Source organism: Uloborus diversus, chromosome 1, assembly GCF_026930045.1.
Source record: "Uloborus diversus isolate 005 chromosome 1, Udiv.v.3.1, whole genome shotgun sequence".
NCBI lineage: Eukaryota > Metazoa > Arthropoda > Arachnida > Araneae > Uloboridae > Uloborus > Uloborus diversus.
The window spans coordinates 152,568,831-152,593,387 of NC_072731.1; the positions used below are offsets into that span (position 1 = coordinate 152,568,831).

Here is a 24,557-nt window from a genome sequence, read left to right on the forward strand (position 1 = left end):
CGAAAACTAAACAATCCCAAAAACAAATCTGAGTTTAGGAATCTTATTGCATCCACTTCTGTAACAGCCGTCCACCTTTTTTTTGTAATGAGATTTTACTGCTGGGACAGCACTAATTTTGAATTCACCATTATTTTCAGCATTTCTTGTTTGTTATATTGTGTAGTACTGTATTTTCCTGCATATAATCCACGGATTATCTGCTAAAAAAGGCAAAGTTTATGAGGTGTGGGTTATACGCAGCCGCAGATTATCTGTGATTTTTTTTTTCTCTTAACACCAACGCATTGAACCTCAGTATTTTTACAGTAGGATTCACCGATCGAGACCGTACGCCAACTGAATGTTGTTTATTTTACGGAGCATGCTTGTTCTTCCTCGCTGCCTGCCTGTATGTGGTTATTTTACGTTGCTTGAATGTTCCTCTTGGCGATTCAAGTCATGTAAAATAAGCAAGATTACAGTGAAATATGTAGCCATTTGCCCAAGATTAGACAATTTCCTCCTTTCTCTTGACTCTTTGTTTTTCAAGTAATTAGCGTACTATAGTCAAGATTTCAAGAAATCATTATATTTTAGATTATATTTCATATTAATTTTGATTATGCCTTCAAAGTAATTACTTTTTCACGTTTTTAGTTTAGTTGCTCAAATGGTATGTTAAATTCAAACTTTATTGTTTTACATCGTATCATCCGCAGATTATACGAACCTTTTTTTCTTCAGGCCGATTTTAGGACCTGCGGATTATAGTCCGCTCGTGGATAACACGCAGGGAAATAGTGGAATTGCATGTTTTAGATTTTACCACACCCACTCAAAAAAGTGTAATTCAGTTTCATAAGAATTTATTTCAATCACTTGTAAAAAAAGCATTAAATTAATCAGAGTTTATCTTAATTTGTTGAAGGCTTTAGAAAATAAAGACTTTAGTCAGTTAATACATAGAAATAATAGGAAAGTTAGACATTAAATTAGTACTATTCTCTTTGTGTAACAAGGTCATGAAATTTTTTATGAAGTAATGAAAAAGTCTTGGAAAAGTCATGGAATTTTTTATATCCGAAGTGAGTGTGAACCCTGTCTTGCTGTTTTTAAGATGGATATACATTTGTTAAAACTGTGATCTGAAATATCTTCCCCATGGACTAAATTTTGTTGCTGCTCATCTTCTCTCTTTACTACAGTTTTCAATGAGCCTAATGTTTTAATTCATAATTGTATTCATTTCAGAAAAAAAGTTGTGCTTTTGAGTTGACCTCTCTCTTTCCTGTTGAACTTATATTGTTTATTGCATTAGAAATTGAAACTTAGATGGACTGCTTTTTGTTTAAATCTTGAGTATACTCTAAATGTACTGTTATTATTTAAGTTGGTTTAAATGAAATATGCAATGATAAAACATGTTTGAATATTTGCTTGAATATCTTTTTTCGATTTTGTAACTAGCAGAAACCATGTGCAATTTACAAGATTACTTTTAGATTTAGGATTTGAGGGTATTAGGATCAGAAGTTCTTTTCCATATTGGCCTCAGGATGAGTTGGTTCTCCAAAACATCTTTGTGGAATGTTATAATTTGGATTTCTTTTACAGACTAGCCTGAATGTGTATTGTTTTTATTATACAAAAATGCTGGATTGGATTGCAAGCATGCATTGTTTTAAGTCTGTAGTGAAGTTGAACATTTTATAGTTCTTAGTAATTTTATAATTTTTTTCCAGGTTAGGGGGAGAGGAATTAATTTTAATTATATAATGCAACTATATATTTTGTTTTTGCAATCTGTTTTGTATTTATTCCTGACGTATTCTAGAACTTTATGAATAGTTTTACATTTAATTTTTTTCCTAATAAAAGTAAGCTAAAGCTATAAATTTCTAACCTTTCATGTTGCTTCTGAGTCTCAGCAACTCCTTACATTTTAAGTTATTGCTTGTGAAGTTTCTGAAAAAATGTTGACAACCTTGCATGTGTAAAAATTTTGAATATTTTAAAATGCTGTTCTTATGACTGATGGCTTGTCTTCAAGCAGTTTAAATTGTTTTATACAGTTCTTAACATAGAATTTTTAAAAAATTCATTAGCAGCATGGAAATTCTTTTTTTTTTAATTGGAATTAATTTTTCATAAATCAATTTAATTTTTACAAGACTTCTTTTGTAAATTGCAGAAGTACACCAACTTATATGATTGCTATTATTTTTATAATGCTTTTCTTTTTAAATCAGTTTTAGAATTTATGTATATTTTTTCATATACAATTTTAGTAGTTTTTTTTTGTAATTTTGATTATTTATATTTTAAGTTTATTAATGAACAAAATTTGAAGCAAGTGTAGTAACCTTATAATTATTACCATTTGAATTTTTATTCTTGTAATAAAAATGAATTTTGTTTCTAATTTTGTCATTCTGTTGAATTTCAAGTAGATACTAGTACTTCATTTCTCTGTCAGCCATCAGCCGCTTTAACGAAACTTGTTTCCTTATTGATGGAGAGGCCAGGATCAGAATTTCCTTTACATAGGCCGGTAATGGTATTTTTACTACAACGACATGATTTGGAGAGCTTACAACTCGCAATGAAACAAGCCCTAAGAAAGGCTGCTTGCCGTGTTTATGCTTTGCAGGTAAACTCTTCTTCTACAATATTGTCACAATATTTTGAAAAGAATGTATCATTAATGTTTTAAGTGTACACAAATTTGACTGTTTCTATAAAATACCCCATCTAAATTTAAATTTTTACCAGACTTCAAATTCTCTTCCGATGCCAAATCTGATGCCTCTTTTGATGTCCGGATTGGAAAATGTCCAAGTTTGAAGATTATCCAAAACTGATTTTTAAAAAAGTTTATCACACAGCGAAATTTTATTCTGTATGCTAGCTAAAAAGCTAAAAATGAATTACTTCTTAGACTATCATATAATAGCATAAAAAGTTGTTGATAGAATTTTTGTAAAATTTTCAATGTTTTTTTGAAAAAATAAGTAAATTAAGTATGATAATTTGTACAATATTTTGATCATATTACAAATGTTTTATAGTGCAATTTTTTATTTTTTGGATTTTTGTCATACACTTTAACTTTATCATACAAACTTGCTTATTTGGTTTCCGCTGAAAATAAAGAGTAAAAAATAAATAAAAAAATAAATAAATAAAAATAAAATAAAAATCCCATCAAAATACAACATTTTCCTACTGTTTGTATGGAATCCAAAACATGTTTCTTCAGCTATCTCAAACACTCATGTTTGTAGATAATATGCTTTACTTTCGCACTCCAGTTTTTTTACTGGTAAACCTCCCCCCCCCTCATTAAAAATGTCCAGGTTCGGCATTTGTCAACTATGCTAACCCTATGTGAATTGTAGAATTCGAATAAGTTAGAAAACACTATGAGGTAAGCAGGGTCGGCTCCAGGGCCGTGCAGTCCATGCGGCGGCACAGGGCCCCCGCGCTAACTTGTATTTAAAACTTTTTTTCCCAATTTTTTATGTCTTTTTAGAACAAGTTTGACCTAATTAAAAGCTCTGTTGAACGTGAGGCCCCATTATAAGTGCAAAACAAGGACGAACAGGGTCCGTGGAGAGCCGGCTGGCCCCCTTCACTTATGTACTAATACAACTCCAATGTGCACCCCCGCCCCTCAAGGTTCAGGCTGACAGGGCCTCTCGTCGGCCCTGAAGATTAATCCTAGATGCTGTTTTCGGGGGAGGTGGGGTGGGAGGGGAATATTTTTGTTTTTGCTTTGAGAGAAACTTGACCATTAGATGTCTTCTAAAACAGGGATTCTCAACCTTTGCTCCAGAAGATGGGCAACGGTCTGTGAAAAATGCGACCATATCTGGGAGATTTTTACATGACTGCATTAAAAACATTTCCTTATTAAGTTATAGTTATAGTAATGTTTTATATGATGTTTTTACGTTCATTTTGTGTTTCCTTTTTATAATTTTCTAATTTTTTTTCCTGAAAGGTTTATTTACTTTAAACAGGTAAACTTGTTTAATAATTACAATAATTATGGGAGAGTGAGAGTCAGGAAGAATTAGACTGCGGGAGAGGTGGGACAGCTGCAGGACCGGATCTATAAATTTTGGGCATTTTGGTTCCCTTGCAATCAAATCTTAGGGTTACTCCCCAGAGGTCAGCAGTTTATATTTGCAAAGTTAATAAAAATCTTGGTGCTAGTTTTTTCAATTTTTTTGTTTCAATTTCTTGGACCGTTGAGCAAGGTTGCTATTTTGTCCACTTTTTTGTAATAAGTCCAAGACGCCAGAAGGAACTGGACAAAATGGACAAAACTGGACGAAATGAAAAATTAACTGACTATACATACATAAATTTATTGATATGGTGTTTTTATATTAGTATATTATTCTAATACATTTTCTATTATAAATTAATCATTTAATTAAAATAGAATCATTAGCTTTAGAATTTCATAAATCTAATTTAAAATTTTTTTAGCTTTAGAATTTCATAAAAAAATTTTTAATTACACGTTGGTGCAGCTAATTTTAGATCATAATTTGCTTAAAAGTAATAAAATTTAACAATGTGAATAAGCTATTGGGCATGATTTGAATATTATATGTAATAGTAGAAAATAAACTCGATGGGAAAGTCAAATGAAATGCTTAGAGACATACATACAAAACAAAGATTTATAGTCTAAAAATATTTTATAACTTATATTTTTCGAGTTTTTATTGATGTCATCCCATAGTAAAAAAAATGTACTCGGCATATTTTATAAATATGTTAATGTCATACAAATTTTTAAAAAATACTACTTTAGTAGGGTTGTGTGTACTCAGAACAGTGTACTGGAAGAGGCTATAATAGGCAAGAGGATATATAGCTTTAAAAAGGGCCATTAATTTTCATTGGGGACTAATAAATTGACTAGGAACTGCCTAGTCAGAGCCCGTTGCTGATCATCACATTTGTATTTGTATTGCAAGAACAGATTTCACTTCATGCCAACATTTTTTTCATTAATATCAAGTAGTTTTTTTAAATATGTTTTTAATGTTTTGAAACTCCAACCTTTAAAAACTTTTTATTTCTACTTTTTAATTTTATAAATGCACTTTTTATGGGCAATAAATCTCCATATCACAGAGAAACATCTTAAAATTTACAGCTGATGTGCTTGTTTTATAAATGCTATTACATGCGTTATAATTTATTTTAGCACTCATTTTATTTATTAACACACTTACATAAACTGCAACTAATTTTACTTTTTTATTTTCACTTTAAAATATTTTACACTCGACTGTTTATACACATATTTATGTTGTATGCTATTTTTATATTAAAATATTACTTGAATAGGAAAAATCTATATAATTATTTATGATTTTCAAACTTCAAATTTTTAACTCAAAACTTTCAGTTTACTGATGAAGGGGACAAAATGAAATTTTGTCCGGGACGTTTTTTTCCAGGTTTTTTCCGGGGTGGACAAAATAGGACAACCCTGCGGTTGCCTTTTCATGGCGTGCCCCCCCCCCTCACTGTAGGGTCTGCGGGTACATAGAACCGGGCCTGGACAACTGCATTTATATGCTAAAATAAAGCATGAAACATTATTTCTCTCTTATCTAGTAGATGTTGCAGATGCAGAGTAAAGTCAAGCAAGAGTCTAAAGCTGCTACAACTACTGAACTAGCTAGAAATTAATTTTTTTCATTTTTCTTTGGCCTATTAATGCAACTGTCCAAGGACCGATTTACCCACCTGGGTGCCCCGGGGCACTGACAAATATGGTCCCCCCCCCCCCCCCCAAAAAAAAAACATGAAAGTAATTTTTAGACATTATTTTGATAGAAAAAACTTTAAAATATCGATTTCATACGCAAAAAAGTTAACAATTAAGATGTTTTGCAAAGAAATCATTTAATATAAATCTAAAATAAATTCCTAATTTTCATGTATGAAATTTTTTTACTGTCGCACATGATGGTTAAGGTAAATCATAACGTGCTTTCTGCATTTCTTTGTTTTCTCCTTTGTTTTCTTGTAGCAAATTCATCTATAATGTCCTTATAACCAATTTTGCGGTCAAACTTCCTTCTATTGATAATAGAGCTAATGAAGATAATTTACTATCAGAAATGAGAGTACGCAAAGGACACTTAGTTCTTTTCAATAACGAAAATGATCGTTCTCTTTTACAATTGGAGATTGGCTAAGTCAAAAATAATTTCAGTGCTGTATCTACATTGCAATTAGTATCCATTTACCAAGTTTATGGATTTTTTAAAACTTTTCGGTGATTAAACTTTCTTCCGATTATTGAACTAATATGAATAAATTCATCAGGAAAAGATTCCTCCAAATCACAGAAGTAAGATTTTTAAAGATCTTTTGCACTTTGTCGAATATTTTGCTTGTCGCATTCAAACAAGCAAGAAAATTTCTTTAATATGCCATCATAGGCTGACATCCTGAATTTTAGTTTTGTAATCAAATTATCACAGATTACATAAAAACAGGAAACCTTGAGACTTTGCTTAGAGATTAATATGACTTCTTCTCATTGTCCATCATAAAACTGTTTTGGAGTTTTTTTCTGTCTTTTTGCACTGTCTTTTTGCTCAAAAAAAAAAAAAAAAAAAAAAAAAAAAAACGAAACAAAACAATGATGACAGAAATTTGTTGCCCCGGGCCCCGAATGCCCCGCCGTAAATCAGTCCCTGCAACTGTCCTATTCCTTCTGACTCCCCACTCTTCTACCGCACTTGTCTCTAAATTATTGTATTGTTGTTAGCAGGCCTGGATTTATTTATTAGCTGCACATGTTATAGCTTAGAAACCCAGTTCAGCTATAGAGTTTGAAAAAAAAACAAAAAAACTTTCATTTTTAAGTCTTTGAAAACCTTGAACATTTGGAAAATGTGGTTACAAACTTTGTATTTTGACATTTCTAACGAATGTGAGAGGAAGGGGAAATACCAAACAGAGTGCCACGTTCAGCTCCTTGCGAAAATGTATAAATCATGGTTCTCACGTTTTTGTCTGTCTCTCTCTTTCACACACACACACACGTTTCATATCTTCTTGATTATTTGATTTTAAATTCAGTTTTTTTGGAAGTTTTTCTGTTGTTTAATGTTTCTAGAGTCTTTGAAAATAAATAAGTCTTTGAGTCTACTTAAAAAGTGCTTCAACAATTTTATTTATTATCTAGTGTAAACTACTGTAAATTGTTTGAATGACAGGGATGTTACTCTCTCGTTACCTATCTTCTAATTCTCCACAACATTTCTTTTAAGAGTTTAATGCATTTTTACTAGTGATAATTTTGTTTGTCTTTGGGTTTGGAAAAGATCAACTTTACCAAAAGGCGATGCCAATAAGTGACGTTGAGTTGTCTTTTCTCATCTCTCTGTCTATCAATGTCAACGATTTGTCGAACCAAAGAAAATTCTTATTTTCCATTTTCTTCATTTGCAAAAGAGCGTGAAACTTATTAAAGGTTTTAGTTTGCCTATTTTTTCCTGATAGTTTGTAATTTGACCTATGCTTTCTAAGGTCTCAAAACGCAGAATTTTATATCTTTTTTTCAAAAAATTTTCCGGGGGGAAAAAGAAACCCCTGGACCCCCTCAGACAATGGATATTTTATGCCAGATTTAAGATGATCATTGAACCAATCTCCTGATGCTCTTTTCCCTCCAAGGTCACTGATAAAATTTATACATGTGGGGATTATATCCAAAAAAATGTTAAGTTAATATTAATTAGGGAAAATTTGTATTAAATTGAATCAATATGCAGTCGTTTTATTTATAAATTAACAGGGGTGCACACCAGGTGGAAGGCATGGCTGAAACTGAGGCGTTGAAATCTTAAAGAGGCTATTCTTAGGGATTTTTTGTCACCTTTTTGAAGGGTCTCATTTATAGTGGGGGGGGGGGTGACATTACTCTTGCAATGGACATCCCTATAAAAATACGGTCATTAATATTTTTTTAATGGGGACCCCACAATAAGACTTCGCCCAGGGCCCTGCAAAACCTAGGGCTGCCACTGAAGGTAAGTAAAGTTAAAAAATTATTGACAAATACAAATGTGACGACCAGCAACAGGCTCTGGGCCCAGCTAGGCTGATCCTAGTCAGTTTATAAGTCCCCAATGAAGATGAATGGCCCTCTTAAAGCTATCCACCCCTTGCTCATTACCGCCTCTTCCGGTAAGCTGTTCCAAGTGCCCACAACCCTACTAAAGAAGTATTTTTTCCTAATTTCCATGTTAGCCTGAGATTTGAATAGCTTAAAACAATGACCCCTCGTCCTGCTTTCCGTGCAAAAATTTAACCGGTTTACATTTTTCATTTTGATAAATTTAAACAACTTAATCATGTCCCCTCGGACTCTCCTTTGCTCCAGGCTGTATACATTAGGGTGGGTCATCGTTCTATGGTAAAAAAAAAGTTTTCCATTTCCATCAGGCTGGGCAAGAAAAAGGTGCCAAATGATGTTTTAAGGTTATATATAAAATTTCATTTGATTAGGAGTTCATTTTATGCCTCCGGATTGAGTTTTTAAAACCTTTATTTAAGGAAAAAAGTCTATTTTCATAAAAAAAAAAAACTGGAAAAGAAAATTACAAATATATATAACAACTTAAGGTTGTCCAAGTATTAATCATTTATTTGCAAAAACGTTTCTGATAATCATTAATTTTCAAAATTAAAAATATTCATCTTAAAATAGCTTGAAAATCCTTATTATCAAGTTTTGGCATAAGTTTCCGGGACTCCAGTTGGATCTTTATTAATGCTTCTCTTTTTGCACAATGTAGTTGAAACTTACGTACATTTTAACTGCCCTTCCACAGGGGTGCCCATTCCCATAGGCTGATCCCCCCCCCCCCCTGAGCGAGAGCCCCGCTCCCCACCAAAAAAGAATAAAGGTCAAAAATCTGTAAAATCTACCATTTTAAAAAATTTTAATGTCACAGTCTGCGCCATGAGCCTCCCTGGTGGACCCCTGCCTTTCAATAACCTGTGTGTATGGCATGGCAGGCATAGTAAACAGTTCTTTTTCGCCTGAAACAAACCATCCCTCCTTATGGCCGCCCCTGTTCCTCAAAAAAAAAAAAAAAAAAAAAAAAGGCTAATGAAATGATGTTTTAGAAGAGAATAAGCAAAAAAGATTATTTATTGACTATTCAAACAAAATTTTGCACAGGGCCGCTAAAACTCTAAGCACGCCCCTGATCTTCACTGTCCATATCCGATAGAAGAGATGCGATGAAGTAATGATACTAAAACTGTCTTCACTTTCTTCTTGAGGCTGAAGCTGCAATTTTCTGCAGGGTTTTTTTTTAGAAGTGAAAACTTCTTTAGTTCCCCCCCCCCCCCTTCCCCGGACAAATGTAGTTGTTAATATCTTTGCATTTGCGAGATGCAGTGTCAAATAGCAATTTACTAGCTTGGTGAAATGAACCTAGTTATTTTCTTAGTTATTTTCAGGTAGGATTTCAAAAGATTGTTGCTGCATTTCAAGAGGTAGATTTTTAGCGTTTCTTACTCATTTATGTTGCACAGTAGACAGGGAGCATTTCACCTAATTCACACATTTCAGCCGATTCTAACGCCTAAAATGGCAAGTGTGAATTTAAACTAGGTGCAAATTGAAAGTTTCATCACTTGTTTCTGTAAACAAAGTAACATTTATTCCTATTGCAATCTTACATGGAACGTATCCTGTTTAAGTAAGGAAATCCAAACTGCAAACTCAATTTAGAGGCAAAAAGACTTATCAGAATGGAATAAAATTTCGCACATGTTAGTTTGAGACCATTGAGCACCTTTTTAATCCCCTGCCTCTCAACATTTTGAAAAAAAAAAAAAAATTTTTTTTTGACCCACCCTACTATTAGTACAGTAAAAAAGGGGTCGGACCCAAACATTCAAGATAAAAACCTTATTGCAAATTGTTTATTACCCTCCCAATAAGAACAGGTAAAAAGTCCCACCCCAATGTGCGTCGGGTTTCGGAATGGGGGGCATCTAAATATTAGGGTCAGGTGGGGTGAAATGGGGCAGATTTTGTCTATTTTTTAAAATGATGCCATTTGCAAACCCATAAACTTTTTTTTGTACTTTTTTCAAAATTTCTTCTTTACATCTGATTCTTCCCCTTTAATTTAAGCTGCTTCTCATTGAAATTTGTTGTCATTGACAATCTGAAAATTGCAATTAAAGTATCTGACCCATTCCACCCCACGGTGGGGTGAAATGGGTTTTAATGGGGTGAAATGGGTCATTGCAATAGAAACATACAATAACTAAGAAATTATTACCAAAACACGTACAATAGCTGAGAGAAATTGTTTCCAAAGAACTATTTATTTATTTTAACACATTCAACACCAAAATATTTTGAACTAAAACTCAAAAGTATAATGTCCGCAACAATTGAATTCTGCTCATTCAATGTCTTCAGAATTTGGCATCTAGAAACAATGTATCTTCCTACCCAGGAAAGATGTAGTATTTGCCTGAGTTGGCTTTTTGTAGAAAATTTACGCTGTTGTAATCTTGGTCATTAATTTTATGTCAAGTGATCAAAAAATTCTTTTGATGATTTCTTGCCCGTGTATTAGACATGAACCCATTTCCCAGGTGTTGGTTCTTGCATAAGTAACTCAGACATTTCTTCATCCAAGAGTTGGGTTTCATTCGGTTGCTGCTTTTTAGAAGATGTCCAGGCTCTTGCTTTCGTGAGCAATTCTTGCTTTCTCTTACATAAGTGGCATGCCGATCTTTTTTCAAAATTCCTGGCTCACTCTATGCCAAGAGTGCCACAATTGCATTTTTCAGAAATAGTCTTTATAAATACCTTAGCAACAATGATTGTATCTTTCTATCAAATGGGGAATCGCACTTTGTAGAGTTGAAGCAATACATTTTTCTTCTTCACTTAGCGTTGTACCTCTAACCAACCTTTTCGACTTTGTGCGCCGGAGACCTATCTCCTCGATGTTTCTCTTGGCATATTATATTTCCTTGCAGCTGCAGGAATTGCTAAATCACCTTCAACTTAAAATTAGTGCAGCCTCTAAATCATAGTCTGAATTTTTCTTTTCCCTTTTTCTTACATACACCCCAGGCATTTTCATTGAATAAATAAAAAATTTGGATTAGGAAAGAGTAGGTAGGTAATAGGTTGTAAATATGGATGGCAAGTTCAGCTTTTGAATTCTACACATTAATAATACATACTTTATTTTTGTTACATATAAAAATCTTCTAAATTTCTGTTTAAGACCTATTTATGAATTTGAAAGTCAATTTACTCTCATTACGAATTAAAATTCGCTAAGCCTAACTATGCCCCATTTCACCCCACCACATGAAAATAGCAACAAAAAAAGGAAGAATTGATACTTTTTCTACCTGTTTTTTGCAAATTGTAGATGAAAGTCTGTTCTAACTGATAACACTTGAGAATTTCAATTGAAAAAAAATGTATAGCAAGATTTTAAGAAGTTTGTCAGGCTTCCTAAAAATTCACATGTGACTTGAGAAACAAAATGTCAGTGTAGTGCTCCCAGCAATTTACACAGAAACTTTTAAAAAATCAGAATTGTAGCCAAAAAGCCCCTCATAACTTGTGTAAAGTTTGAGAAAAATTTAGCCAGACCAAAAATTTTTATTAATAAAAATACACAGCATGACCCATTTCACCCCATGACCCATTTCACCCCACCTGACCCTACTGTTTTGGGTATTTTTCCGGAATTTTTAGAGTAAATTTTAAGTGAGAGTATTATGTCATACTAAATTTAAAAGCATGAAATTAAAGATGTTTGCCCCCCAAGAGGAATGGCATAACCCACCAATGCTACAGAGCCCCCCTATCCCTGTAAAACGAAGCAGTACCCCCGGAACCCCCCCCCCTCCATACATTTTATACGGAAATATTATTTTATGCAAAGTTAAAGTTAGAAATCAAGTGTGTCCATCTTCCAAGTGCGATGGTGCACCTCCTCCCAAAGCTACAGCTACCCCCTGTGCCAAATAAAATAATACCTCAATCCCCCCCCCCTTCCATTTCAAGTAGAAGTATTATTTCATGCAAATCTAAAATGCATTAAATCAGGACTGTCCACCCCATAAGAACAGTAGCTCACCTCCCGAAACGAAATTATATACTAAAAGATTACCCCCCCCCCCCTATCTCTGATGGCACATTTGATTAAATGGTCAGAAAAATTACGCTGAACCCTTTTTTGCTTTCAAATGATTTCTCCTAAGCTTGTAACAAAAAGTCTTCGTTATCAAGATCTTTTTTTGAATCTAGGTCCTCAGCAAAATCGTTATAGTTGCAGCTATGTCTAACACAGTTTTTGCATATAGTTGAGCACTTCAGTCCACTTTCAGTCTTTTCAAACATTCACTTTATCCAATGAACCCCTCAGGGCAAGCACAAGATTTGAGGCGCAGAAAGTCTTATAGAGCAGAAGGCTTGGCTGTGGTAATAGGACACAGATGATATTTTTGTGGTGTCTCCTCCTTTGTACCCATCAAAAATGACACTAACTTTCCCATATTTTCAAGTGACATATGCAGACCTGCCAACTCTCCCGTTTTTTACTCCATTCTCCCGGTTGTACGTTTGAGTATCCATTTCTCCCGTTTTTTTATTTTTCGGGTTTTTTTCTTTTCTTTTTTTTTTTGTTAAACTTAATTTTCTTCCTTAAAATAGTTGCTCACAGCCCTAATAGATGGCGTGGCTAGCAGAGCAAACCCGCACTGCTCAGTGAGCTCCGTTCAACGAGCACGACCGGTTAGTTATTCACGTGACAGCTAATGATCACGTGCTCCAATCAACCAATCAACTGCTTAGAATGGTAACGGATGCGGTAACCGGTTGATCATAGAACGCTGCGGTTAGTAACCGGTTACTTACCGATCGACCGGTGAGGTTCGTCGAACGCAAGGTGAGCGGCAAACATCCGATGGGTGCGTTCGGAGTGTCGACCTAAAAGCTTCCGGAGATGGTATTTCGGTTTAACTCTATGTTCGCACTTTCACTTCTATCTCACGCATGCCCCGTTGCCGTTTTCGCGGTATCGTTCAGTTTTCAGACGCATGCTAACTGCGCCGCGTGTTTTCATCTCGATCTACAGCGTGCGTTGTAGTTTAACATTCAATCTTTAGCGATGTCTGAAAAAAAGAAATATCTACAAACAAAAAGAGCGAATTTACGAGTGAATTCTCTTTCATGAAAAAATTAAATAAATACTTGTTATAACAGTGTTTTTTACTTATTATAGCATCTTTTAAAATCTCCCTTTTTCTCCCTTAAAGCTTTGACTGGATCTCCCGTTTTTTCTTTTCATAAGGTTGGCCTGCATATGCACTGCGCATCTGGAACATTTCCTTGAATCTTGCAAATCATTACCGAAAAAACCTGATGGAGAAGGTGTCTTCCATCTATAACATAAATGACACCAGCTGTTTGATTTGTGATGGTGGATGGATCTTTTGCTTCAGGCAATAAATTCAAGATTTCTTTCCTTATAAAACCTGATTCATCGAATACTGATATAGGGCCAGTGCATAACTCGTACTGAAAGTTTTTAGCAATTTGTTATTCCATCCTTACTGTACATACCAATCGGTGTAAAAGATGGTTTGGGTTTACACATCTTTACCGATAGTAACTACTCTCGTAACAGAAGCTAGAGACTTAACTGCACACTTCCTTTACGAAGAAATGCCACTAAATATTTTGCCTTCAATATCATTTTATGTTACTACCTCAACGTTAAAGGCCTCATCACAATTTGCCTTATTATCAGCTACCAACCAGTATCAGCGAGCAGTACCACTACCAACTTGAGTCAGTACCCATAAGAGGAAGAAACTTCAGGTGTCTTTAGAAACGGATTGTAATCTCTAAACTGGGAGACAAAAGATGTTAATATTTAGAATTCTACTGTTGTATTGCTCATATCTCTCATCAAGATTTGTTCCATCGTTAGATCACTACAGGTTCTGGACCACCAAAATTTGTCACTGCGTTGGATCGTTGGATAGCTGATGTTTGATGTGATCAAATTTTTTTTATCGCATAATGTACTCAAAAGTTTCAGATAGTGCTGCAAGTATATGTGTGCATATTTAGCATAGTTAACATAACCAGCTGCATAAAAGAGAGGCAGCTTGGTGTTTGCAAATGAGAACCTCCACCGACTTAGAGGGTGCAGAGTTGCAGCATTGCCCGTCTCACTATTGGCAATTTCGGTTTATCCCCCTTACAGTGATGGCAAAAGATTATTGAAAAGTTGAAGTAAATTAATTAAGAAGGAGGAGGGAAACTTTAGTCAATTTGAACTTTTTTTTATGCTGCACAGGGATTTTGCTTTCGATATCACTCCAGCGCTCTAAGCAATTTAATAACTCCAGTCACAAATAAATTGGTTACTGAGCTCGTTTAGATCTTCTAGAATTATCCTTCTGACATTACTATATCATTGTGTGGCATTTTGTACTTCAGAAAAGTTTAAAATCAGTAAATTTTTTTGTGAACTTCAGAGCAATGGTTGATTTTAGAATGCAAATTCAGGGTCCCCTTCCCCCAAGTGATAGCGCACCCCTTAACAGTGAGGTAAGTGTGACGGATTACCCATCCAGAATAAAAGCCCTCTAAAAAGAAAGAAATACCCCTTGAAAAAACTGCATTAAAAATTCCAATGACGCAATTTGCACCATGGACCCCCCCTCCCCCCGTCTGTGCTCTCCAGTTAATTAGATTTTTTTTCTGTGAGAGTTTATTATTTTACTATTACATAGTGGTTTCTGCGAGCAGGGTTCGTACGGGTCATGGAAATCCTGGAAAGTCATGGGAAAAAAATAAGCAAATTTCAGACCTGGAAAAGTCATGGAAAATTGAAATTTTCATTGAAAGTCATGGAAATTTATTTCAAGTCATGGAAAAATGTCCCGGACAAAGAGAAAGTAACAGTAACTAAAAGAGCATTAGAAATCTGAAGTGATTTAACACTGTAGCGCATAAATGCTATTTAAAGTGGAAAACTGAACGATCCCAAAATCATATCTGAATTTTAAAATCTCATTGCATCCACTTCTGTCGCAGCCGCTTGCCTTTTTTTGAGATGTGATTTTTCTGCTTGGACATCACTGATTTCGAATAAATTGTTATTTTCAACACTTCTTATGTTTCATATTCTGTAGTAGCGAACTTGCACGTTCTTGGTTTTGCCACGCCCACTCAAAAAAGGCAAATTTATTGCATCCGAGTTAGGTTCCATCACTTGTAAAAACTTTATTATTAAATTTATCAGAGTTGACCTTAATTTATTGAAGATTTTAGAAAATAAAGAATTTTAGTCAGGCGATAGAATGCAGAAAAAGAGGAATTCTAATACTTGAAAAGAGTAGTGCCCAACATACGGCCCGCAAAACTAATCTATGCGACCCACTGCTACGCTCAATGTCAATCTAACTTGTTCTGGAATTTCTGAACGTATTAATTTATATGCATTTGAAAATGTGCAAATAAGTAAACAAAACAAGTATACTTTAAATGAGAAGATTGAAAAAACCATTCAGTAATGAATCAAAAAAGATCTGGTTTAGAAACTTAAGGAACTAAACTATGCGGCTTTATTTTAAAGAACCAAAATACTGTCGAGTTACGTAGATGATTAAATGTTCTGTTGACACTAAAAGGCAACTTTTGAAGCAAATGTATTGAAACTTAGTGATGACTTACTCATTCAACCTTTGTCGCATTCAATATCATTCTGCCTGTTTATAAAAAAAAAGTTACATATTTAAGCATCATGTTCGTTTCACTTCATTTTTACGTTACTTAAATTTATATGATGAAGACAAATAAGAATAGTTTAGTTTTTTAATTGTACACTTATATTTTTTCCATTACAAGTAAGTGCTTCATTGAGGCTGTGGCATTCATGTAGATGTTTTGTTAATGCTCATTTCCAAAAATTAGTAAGTTTTGAGATTGAATAGTGCTATTCTCTTTGTGTAGCAAGGTCATGAAAACTTTCATTGAAGTCATGAAAAAGTCTTGGAAAAGTCATGGAATTCTTTCATCTAAATAGAGTATGAACCCTGTGCGAGTTTTGAGTATTTTTTTTTAAGTAATAGAAATTATTTTTATTTAAGAAGGGGATTATTTTGTCCCCCCTCCCCCTTTCGCGAAAAATTGGACACGCAAAGTGCTGGGACTTTTTTCCCCTTATTGCTGGAAGGTTAAGAAGTAATTTGCAAATTTGCAACAGATTTCAACTTTTTTTTTGGATGTTTAGGTTTGGTCATTTTTTGGCCTAATTTTACTGTACTATATACATATTAAGCCTATTAAGTCTGCTATCATAGTCAAAATCTGTAAGTCCCCTTACAAGTCTAGTAACTCTTCTTTGAACCTTGCATTAAAAGGAACTAGTTAAAAATTAGGCTTGCGCCTTTAAAACACATCTGAAACAACCAACTTTCGAATGCTGCAATCATCTGTTTTTATCTCATGCCGTTGCCAATAACACTTTACAATACTTTACCGCAACGGCGCCCTCTTCTGAATTTATCTGGCCGTGACACCCTATCTGTATTGCACGTGGAATTTTAAATTGCTGTTGTTCTATTTCATGTATACTCATCAAATCATATGTGATTCAGAACCACGAATGAATTAGAAAAAATGCAGCCCAGCTTTCTTGGGTTCAATTATAAATGTATGTTAATTTCTAATAGGAACTTACAATCAAGAAGACTATTGTAAAATAAAGGGAATAGTTTAGGTTTATTAGGAAAAATTTAATTATATATTTTTTATTTTTTATCATCCCATGCGTTTAAGACACAAAAAATGGACATGGAACTGTGGAGAAGCCAAAGTACAGCTACAAGAATAAAAAAACACAGAACATCTAAACTCTAAGTACAATATAAAAAAGCACACACACACAAAAAAAAATTCTAAAATTATATGATATCAAAAACATGAAAAACATTTAAGAAGTCTAGAATCAGTAAAAAGTTTCGTTTTTTTCACTGCTATGCAACTAAGAATGTGTTTGGGCGTGGCTGGATGTAAATTGCATGAGGTACAGGTGGGGAAAACTTTTTTCTCCTGCTACAAACTTAATTTTTATGGTGTGTCCAGTACGCAAACTTGCTCAGCATGAAGAATTGGGCCGACTAAGACCGGAATCAATTAAGATTCCAGGCTTGTCGGCCATGTACCAATGATGGGAGGACACTTTGTGAGTGGGGGAGTTCCTTTAAAGTTCTTTTCTGTTGGGACTTATAAAGGTTGAAATCCAATTTCCCATTGGGAATTTTAAAAGTAACAGACACTTATTTTTTTTTATGTTTGTGAGATCAAGTCATTTATCGGCTCATGCAACTGGTATTACAATTTTAAAAACATAATAATTAAATTAAACTTGTTTTCACATTTAAAAATTTCAAAAAGTGTTGTTTACTGTAAAAGTTTAACTGCTTATGAAATTGTAGTACTTGATTATTGCAAGGTACTTGAATGTCTTTAAATGTTTTGTGATAAAACCTTGATTGAATTTCAAAATTTGCAATTTGTGGGAAAGATTATATTTATAAAATTGTCTTAGACATATTAATTCTAGAAGATTAGAAGGCATATTTTTAATAGTTAGAATGAATTGCATTTTAGTAATAGTACATCGTAAAACTTAGGTGTTGTAGTATGATTGAATTGTATTGAGTTAATTTCTATTTATTTTTTTGGCTTTTGATGTTTTGAGATATTTTTCTGTATTTCTTCACTTTCATGACCATTAATATATGATATCAAATCCTGCTTGATATGAAGTATTTGCTATTGCTTCATAGAAGTTTTATATTGATATAATGAAATGTTCATTTTAGGCTTTAAACTGGCTGCTACGTTGTGTAACACAGCCCATGTCTCTTCATGATCTCTTGTGGTGCTTTGTTGCTGCATTATCTCCTGCTCCGTTTGATAAACCAGATGAAGATGGAGATGATGAAACTGAAAAAAAAGAACATGACATTGTGAGTAAATTTTGCTTTAAAACTATTTTTTAATTCTATTTTAATTGTTAGTGCAAGATATTTGTCTTTATGTGCGTTGATGGAATAACCCAGCTGTTTGAAAACTAACTTTAATTTATTTCAATCCTCCTAGCGGCACGATCATGACCACTCAATGTTGAACTCTATAGACTAGACCAGTTCAAGTAAATGAGGGCTTGTTGCCAAGAGTGTCAAAACTCATTGGTTATTTTTTTAATGACTTGAGCGAGAAGACGAAAAAAGAAAAAGTTAAGACATCCAGCATTCATTTGAATTTCGACATCTTGAACTCAAATTATGTTTTTCGCAATCACAAATTGCGATATTACTCTACTTATTGAGTTTCTTGTTTCTAAAAATGGAACGGAATAGAAATAGCCAATAAATTTGCTATTAAAGTTCATGTATGTTGATGTTTTTTCCTGAGAAAACGTAATTTACCCCCCCCCCCCTTTTTTTAACAATAAATTTTTTTTTGACTTAGAATGAACACAAATGATTTGTATCCATGGTGACAGAATTTGTCCTCTCAATAAATAATAAAACAACGAGTTAGCTTCTTCTTGTCGTCATGGATATCTGAACAACATCAACTTTGGTCAAGCGATAATAATTTTAACAATTCATGATTGCTTTAAAAAAATAATAATAAAAAAAATGTTGACACTTTTATGTCCAGAAAAAAAAAAAAAACAGATATTATCTTCCCTAAATGTCTTCTAGCTTCCCTATATCTGCAGGGCCGGATTTAGGAGAGGACAGGCGAGGCTACTGCCCCTGGGCCTCCACAACAAAGGGGCCCCCCACAGTAAAATTTTTGCAAAATATCCTAACTTTCATGGGTCGAAAATATTGGATATATACCTATATATCAAAATATTCGGATATATATCAAAGTATCGGATATTTTCGAAAATATGATGGTCTTTTCGAACCCTGATTAGGAGCCTCCACTCCTTCGTTGCCCGGGGCCTTCACACTTCCAAATCCGGTCCTGTATATCTGGAAGCACCAGTAGCCCCATGGACAGGAGTTCCCAAATGGTCCTCTTTTCCCGCCAAAGTACATTTTTAAGGGTAAAGTCCGTTTAGTCCACTTTTAAGTTGTTTTTACTTAAAAATCAGATTTTAAAAGTTTTCATTGCGTTAAAAGATAGTGTGTGCTGATGTTTGTTATGCCCAAACACGCGGCCACAGCGCCTTGTTTCTGTTCAACCTGTTTTTCCTGTATTATTTCTATTTTGCTTCAAATTGACGTCATTACTCCTCTTTCAACCACTGCAGCATGGAAATGCAGCAAATCGAGCGGTTTGGGAGAGCAGTTATGATGTCTTCGTACGCCCTCAAAAAACATTGGAAAAATGTTGAAAAAATATTTCATTTTCAAGAACTTGAAAACCGTGAAAAAAAAGTAAATAATTAAAAATAAATGAGAAAAAATTAAATTAATTTGAATTCTGAAATTTTGAATTCAAATTATGTTTCTCGTAATCATGCGCTGTGACAGGACCCTACTCATTGAAGTTATTGTTTCTAGAAACGACTTCTGTCCCCCCAAACCTGCTCCTCCTGTTGGACGGTTACGTGTGTATAGTTGTGTGTTTGCACGTTGGTGTGTAGTGTATGTGTGTAAAGGTACGTGTGTGTGAGTGTGTCTGTGTATGAGTGTGAGTGTGTGTAGAATATGGACGCCGCCAACCAGGAGAAGCAAATTCCGGGGGACAGTGCTCAGAACCGGAGGAGCCATGCCTGCTGTGAACGGTGGGGTTGAAAAAGGAACCAGACGCCAAGGATGGTCAAATAAAAACAAATAGCAATCATGATTGCTCAAAAATGTGAACGTTTTTTTAGTGCTTGAAATCAGTAGAAAATCATTGAATTGTGCTTAAATATTCTTCAACAACATTTCATCAGTACAATTTTCTGAACTTGAGTTCATTATGCAGCATCGCAAAAAATAGCTTCCTGTGTTTGCGAATTCAATCTTTCAGCATCTTGTTAATATTTTGATATTTTTGACAATCAAAAGTTATTTTAACATTCATTACCTTATATTAGCTTATTTTATGTTTGATTTCAATCAATAATAAAGTACTTTTTTTTCGCCACCACGGTAAGGGCAACATCAAACTTACTCGGATTTCACCGAAAATTTCTTGTCAAGTTTGCGAGTTCAATCTCTTTGCATCTTGTAAATATTTTGCTATTTTTGGCGATCAAAAGTTATTTTGATGTACACCACCTTAGTATAGCTTATTTTATGCTTAATTTTAATAGTTAATACACTTTCTTATTTTTGAAACCGTGGCAACATTGCACTTACTTGATCTTTGCGAAAAATTGCTTGTTGTATTTGAGATTTCAATCTTTTTGCATCTTGTAAATATCTTGACATTTTGGGCAATCGGAAGTTATTTTGACTTACGCCATCTCAGATTAACTCATTTTATGTTTAATTCTAACAGATAATAAACTTTCTTATTTTTGGAACCGCGGCATCATTGCACTTACTCGGACCTCACGGAAAATTGCTTGTCTTGTTTTTAGATTTTAATCTTTTTGCATCTTGTAAATAATTTGATATTTTTAGCAATCGGAAATTATTTCAACATACGCCACCATAGATTACCTTATTTTTTATTTAATATTAATAGATAATACACTTTCTTATATTTGGAACATGGCAGCATTGCACTTACCCAATCTTCGCGAAAAATTGCTTCTTGTGTTTGAGATTTCAATCTTTTTGCATCTTGTAAATATTTTAATATTTTGTGCAGTCGAATGTTATTTTCCCATCTGCTATCTTGGACTAGCATATTTTATGTTTAATATTAGTAAATAATAAATAAATACATTTTTGGAAAACATGCCAACCAGTGATCGTACTTCGAGGAAATTTGATTATCGTGTTCGAGATTTCAACCTTTTGCATCTTGGAATTATTTTAATATTTTTGGAAACTGGAAGCAATTTTGACATGTGCTGCCTCAGATTATATTATTTAGTGTTATTTTTAAAAAACTAAAAACTAAATTACTTTTGTATTTCTTTGTGTCTTAATTTATTATTGAAAATAATCATAATGAGTATTTTCAATTTGAAAGTATAACTCTATGAATCTGAACTTGCACATTAATTGATTACATTAAGTTATTCAGTAGATTAGGCTCAAATTTATGTTCAGTGTATTTTATCACTTAAGCAGCATTTGCATATATTTGGATGTGGTGACTTCAATAAAATGTTTCCTTTCGTAGTAATTTTTATGTATAATGCTTGAAGACAATTGCAATACCTTGGTGGCAGAAAACTAATACATATGATGAAGAAATGATTTGAATACTTATGCTAATAAAGTATTTGCAAACCTCTAGTATTTTTGAGCTTATTCAGTAGCAAAGCCAGAAATTACCTCCTGGGCTGGGTGTTTGGTCATAAACTCTCATATGTATATGAACTACCATATTAAGGTTGGAAATATGTGTTAAAAACAATGGTACTCCCTCTTGGCCTCTAAACTATATCTTCTTGTCTTGCAGTACCTTATATCAAAACGTATTCTGTTTAAACTGGTTATGTGAAAATTTTTGTAAATGACTATGTGCTAAGCTGTTTACTTTAAAAACTCATCTAAAAGGTCTTAACTAAGTATGCACTGATTCATCGATCACTTAGTCAGATTATTTATAATCAGCCAGTTTTTAGTTGTTAATTAATAGAAAATTTACTTTTCAGTTAAAATTATTCTGTAAGATTGTTAGTTACATGCTTGCTTGTCACTCCCCCCCCCCCCCATAGAAATGTTTGCAAATAATATAATTCAATGGATAAAAAGTTCAGTTGTACAGAAGGTGATAAGGAATTGTGTCATTAAAAATCATTATTATGGTTAATTGACGAATCATCTTCACAGATTTACCCAGCAGGCAGCTAATTTGCCTTTTGGTGCTTCCCTGGGTTTAACTATGAATGGTCCTCCCAAGGTCCTCTTTTTAATCCTAACTGGTCCTCTTTAGTCCCCTTTTTGATTGAAAATGATCCTCTTTTACTCTTTTCTATGGCTAAAATGTGTTGAGAGCCCTGCACGGAGAGCTCTATAAACACACAGGCGATGTTTGTCTATAGATTTGATTTTGTGTCTCAAATGGCTGGCAGCATCTGTAGAAATTCCAATATGACTCAGCAAGAAGCAAGGCAATTTTGTCCTATAAATTGGTGAAAAGCTGTCACAGTTTCTGATCTTAGTCAAATTGTTCAAGTTGTATGCTGAAAGTTTTGTGTGACGGACTAGCTGCTATTTTGAATTAGGATTTTTTTTAAAAATTGCTATTATTTTGTGAGGTTGTACGAATTTCTTATTCACAATCGGTTATCAATTATCATTTATTTATTCATTATAAGAGTTTAAGAGTCATTCACTGAGGAATTAAACTGAGAGTATGACTCTCTTTTACATATCTGAATATTATTGTATTTGGATAAAATATTTAAAAAATTTACTCTTCCTAAATGTTTGATTAATTGAAATTTCATTCAGTATTTCCAGAAGCTGTGTTTACTTTATTTTGTACATTCAGTAAAATTGCTGCAGTGTTTCCTTTAAAATCTTCCGTATAAAGTACTTTGTTGTAAAATCGCTAAAATTTCTTGCTCTGTATTTATACTTTGTTGAAAATTTTTCTTACACACTCATTTTTATGATTTGAATTGTTCCATTGCTTCCCCATAGGTGCAGTCATAGCTCTTTTCCCATTATATATATATATATATATATATATATATATATATATATATATATATATATATATATATATATATTTGATGTCCCTGAAGCATTCAATATTTCGTGCTCAATTTTAAAATTTAATTTCCAGTTATGAGAGAATCTTACTGAAAGTTTTTAAATTGTTTCTGACTTGTCTAATGTTATTTTTATACACTCTTATTTTGAAGGCCTTGGTTTCACTTATTTCTTTAATTTCAAAATTTCAAGCAATATTACTTAAACTCCAATTTGTTTTTTATGTTTAAAAAGTGCTGTTCATGGTATATTGTGTTTGTGTTTTTCGTATATTTATTTATTTATTTATTTATTTATTAGCAAGAAAAAGATCTTGGTGTTTGTGAGCATCCATTGTCAGACATTACAATAGCTGGAGAAGCCACATATCCTTTGCCGCAGACTTTTCATGCATTTCTACAAACAGTGTCGGACTTGATGATGTTGCTTCCTGTTGGTTCTTCCCTTCAGCAAATAGCTATGCGTTGCTGGTGCTTGAAATTCCATGCTGAAGATCACAGTTTTCTTCATCGTAGTCATGTTTTTTCCAACATCAGTAAAATACTGTCTCGTACAGAAGAAGAAGACGATGTTGGAGCATCTGGAGCATGTGCCCAAGTAAAAAATCAAAATTTGTTTGATTTTTAAGCATTTGAAATTGTGTATAAGCAGGGCCGGATTTAGGGGAGGGCAGGCGGGGCAACTGCCCCTGGGCCTCCACAACAAAGGGGCCCCCACAATAAGATTTTTACAAAATATCCTAACTTTCACGGGTCAAAAAAATCGAAAATATCGGATATGTACAATTGTACATATATATCAAAATATTTGCATATATATCAAAGTATCGGATATTTTTGAAAATATGATGATCTTTTCGAACCCTGATTAGGGGCCTCCACTCCTTTGTTGCTCTGGGGCCTCCACACTTCCAAATCCGGCCCTGTGTATAAGTGCAATTAAAAATAAAATTCTGTCGATTCCACAGTTCATAAATGACTGATTCACAGCAAATTATCAAAAAACCCATGAACTATTAGAAAATTTTCCATAATATCCTTTTAATTTTTAAAAATCCAAATTTTAATTGTTTTAACACATTTGATAATATTACAAAATTTCTTAACTGTTCTGAAGATCTTTACTGTTGTAGAAAATATTTTAGGATAATTTAATTGAGAATTTAAAAGTTTCATGGTTTCTATTATTGTATTTTCTCTTTTGTCAGTGGTTGAAAAAACTACGTTTTTTTTTTTTTTTTTTTTTTTTTTTGTAGCGTAGAACTGCAACTATTTTGTTACAAATGTAGTTAACTACAACTACTTTTTTTGAAATGTAGCAACTACAAACTACTTTTGAAATGTAGTCGCTACTTCGCTATTTCTCAAAATATAAGTAAATAAAAATCACACACTAGGGTGTTTCACAAAAAATAAAAGTTGATTTTTCAAGTCGCATACCCTCTTATATTTTTCCTCTTATGTCAAAACAATTATGCAAAAAAAGTTTCATTTAATTTGAGCAATGGAAACCTGTGCCGTCTTGCGTCTGAAAGTAAAAACCAGCACTTAAATGCTAGGTCAAATCATTAAAAAAAAAAAAAGAAAAAACTTTTTTTAGAAACTTAATATTTCTATTAATTAAACATTGCCTCTGTACATTACACCCCACATGTA

General features: G+C 33.4%; 1 protein-coding gene across 1 annotated transcript in view; it reads left to right on the top strand.

Annotated features, from left to right (window-relative positions):
• Positions 1-24,557, top strand: part of LOC129232959 (E3 ubiquitin-protein ligase MYCBP2-like) — a 284,810-nt gene that overhangs the window by 183,039 nt on the left and 77,214 nt on the right. The window contains exons 59-61 of the mRNA XM_054867051.1: positions 2,433-2,632; positions 17,932-18,078; positions 23,203-23,499. Coding sequence (XP_054723026.1) covers positions 2,433-2,632; positions 17,932-18,078; positions 23,203-23,499 — 644 coding nt within the window. The remainder of the gene's footprint in view (positions 1-2,432; positions 2,633-17,931; positions 18,079-23,202; positions 23,500-24,557) is intronic.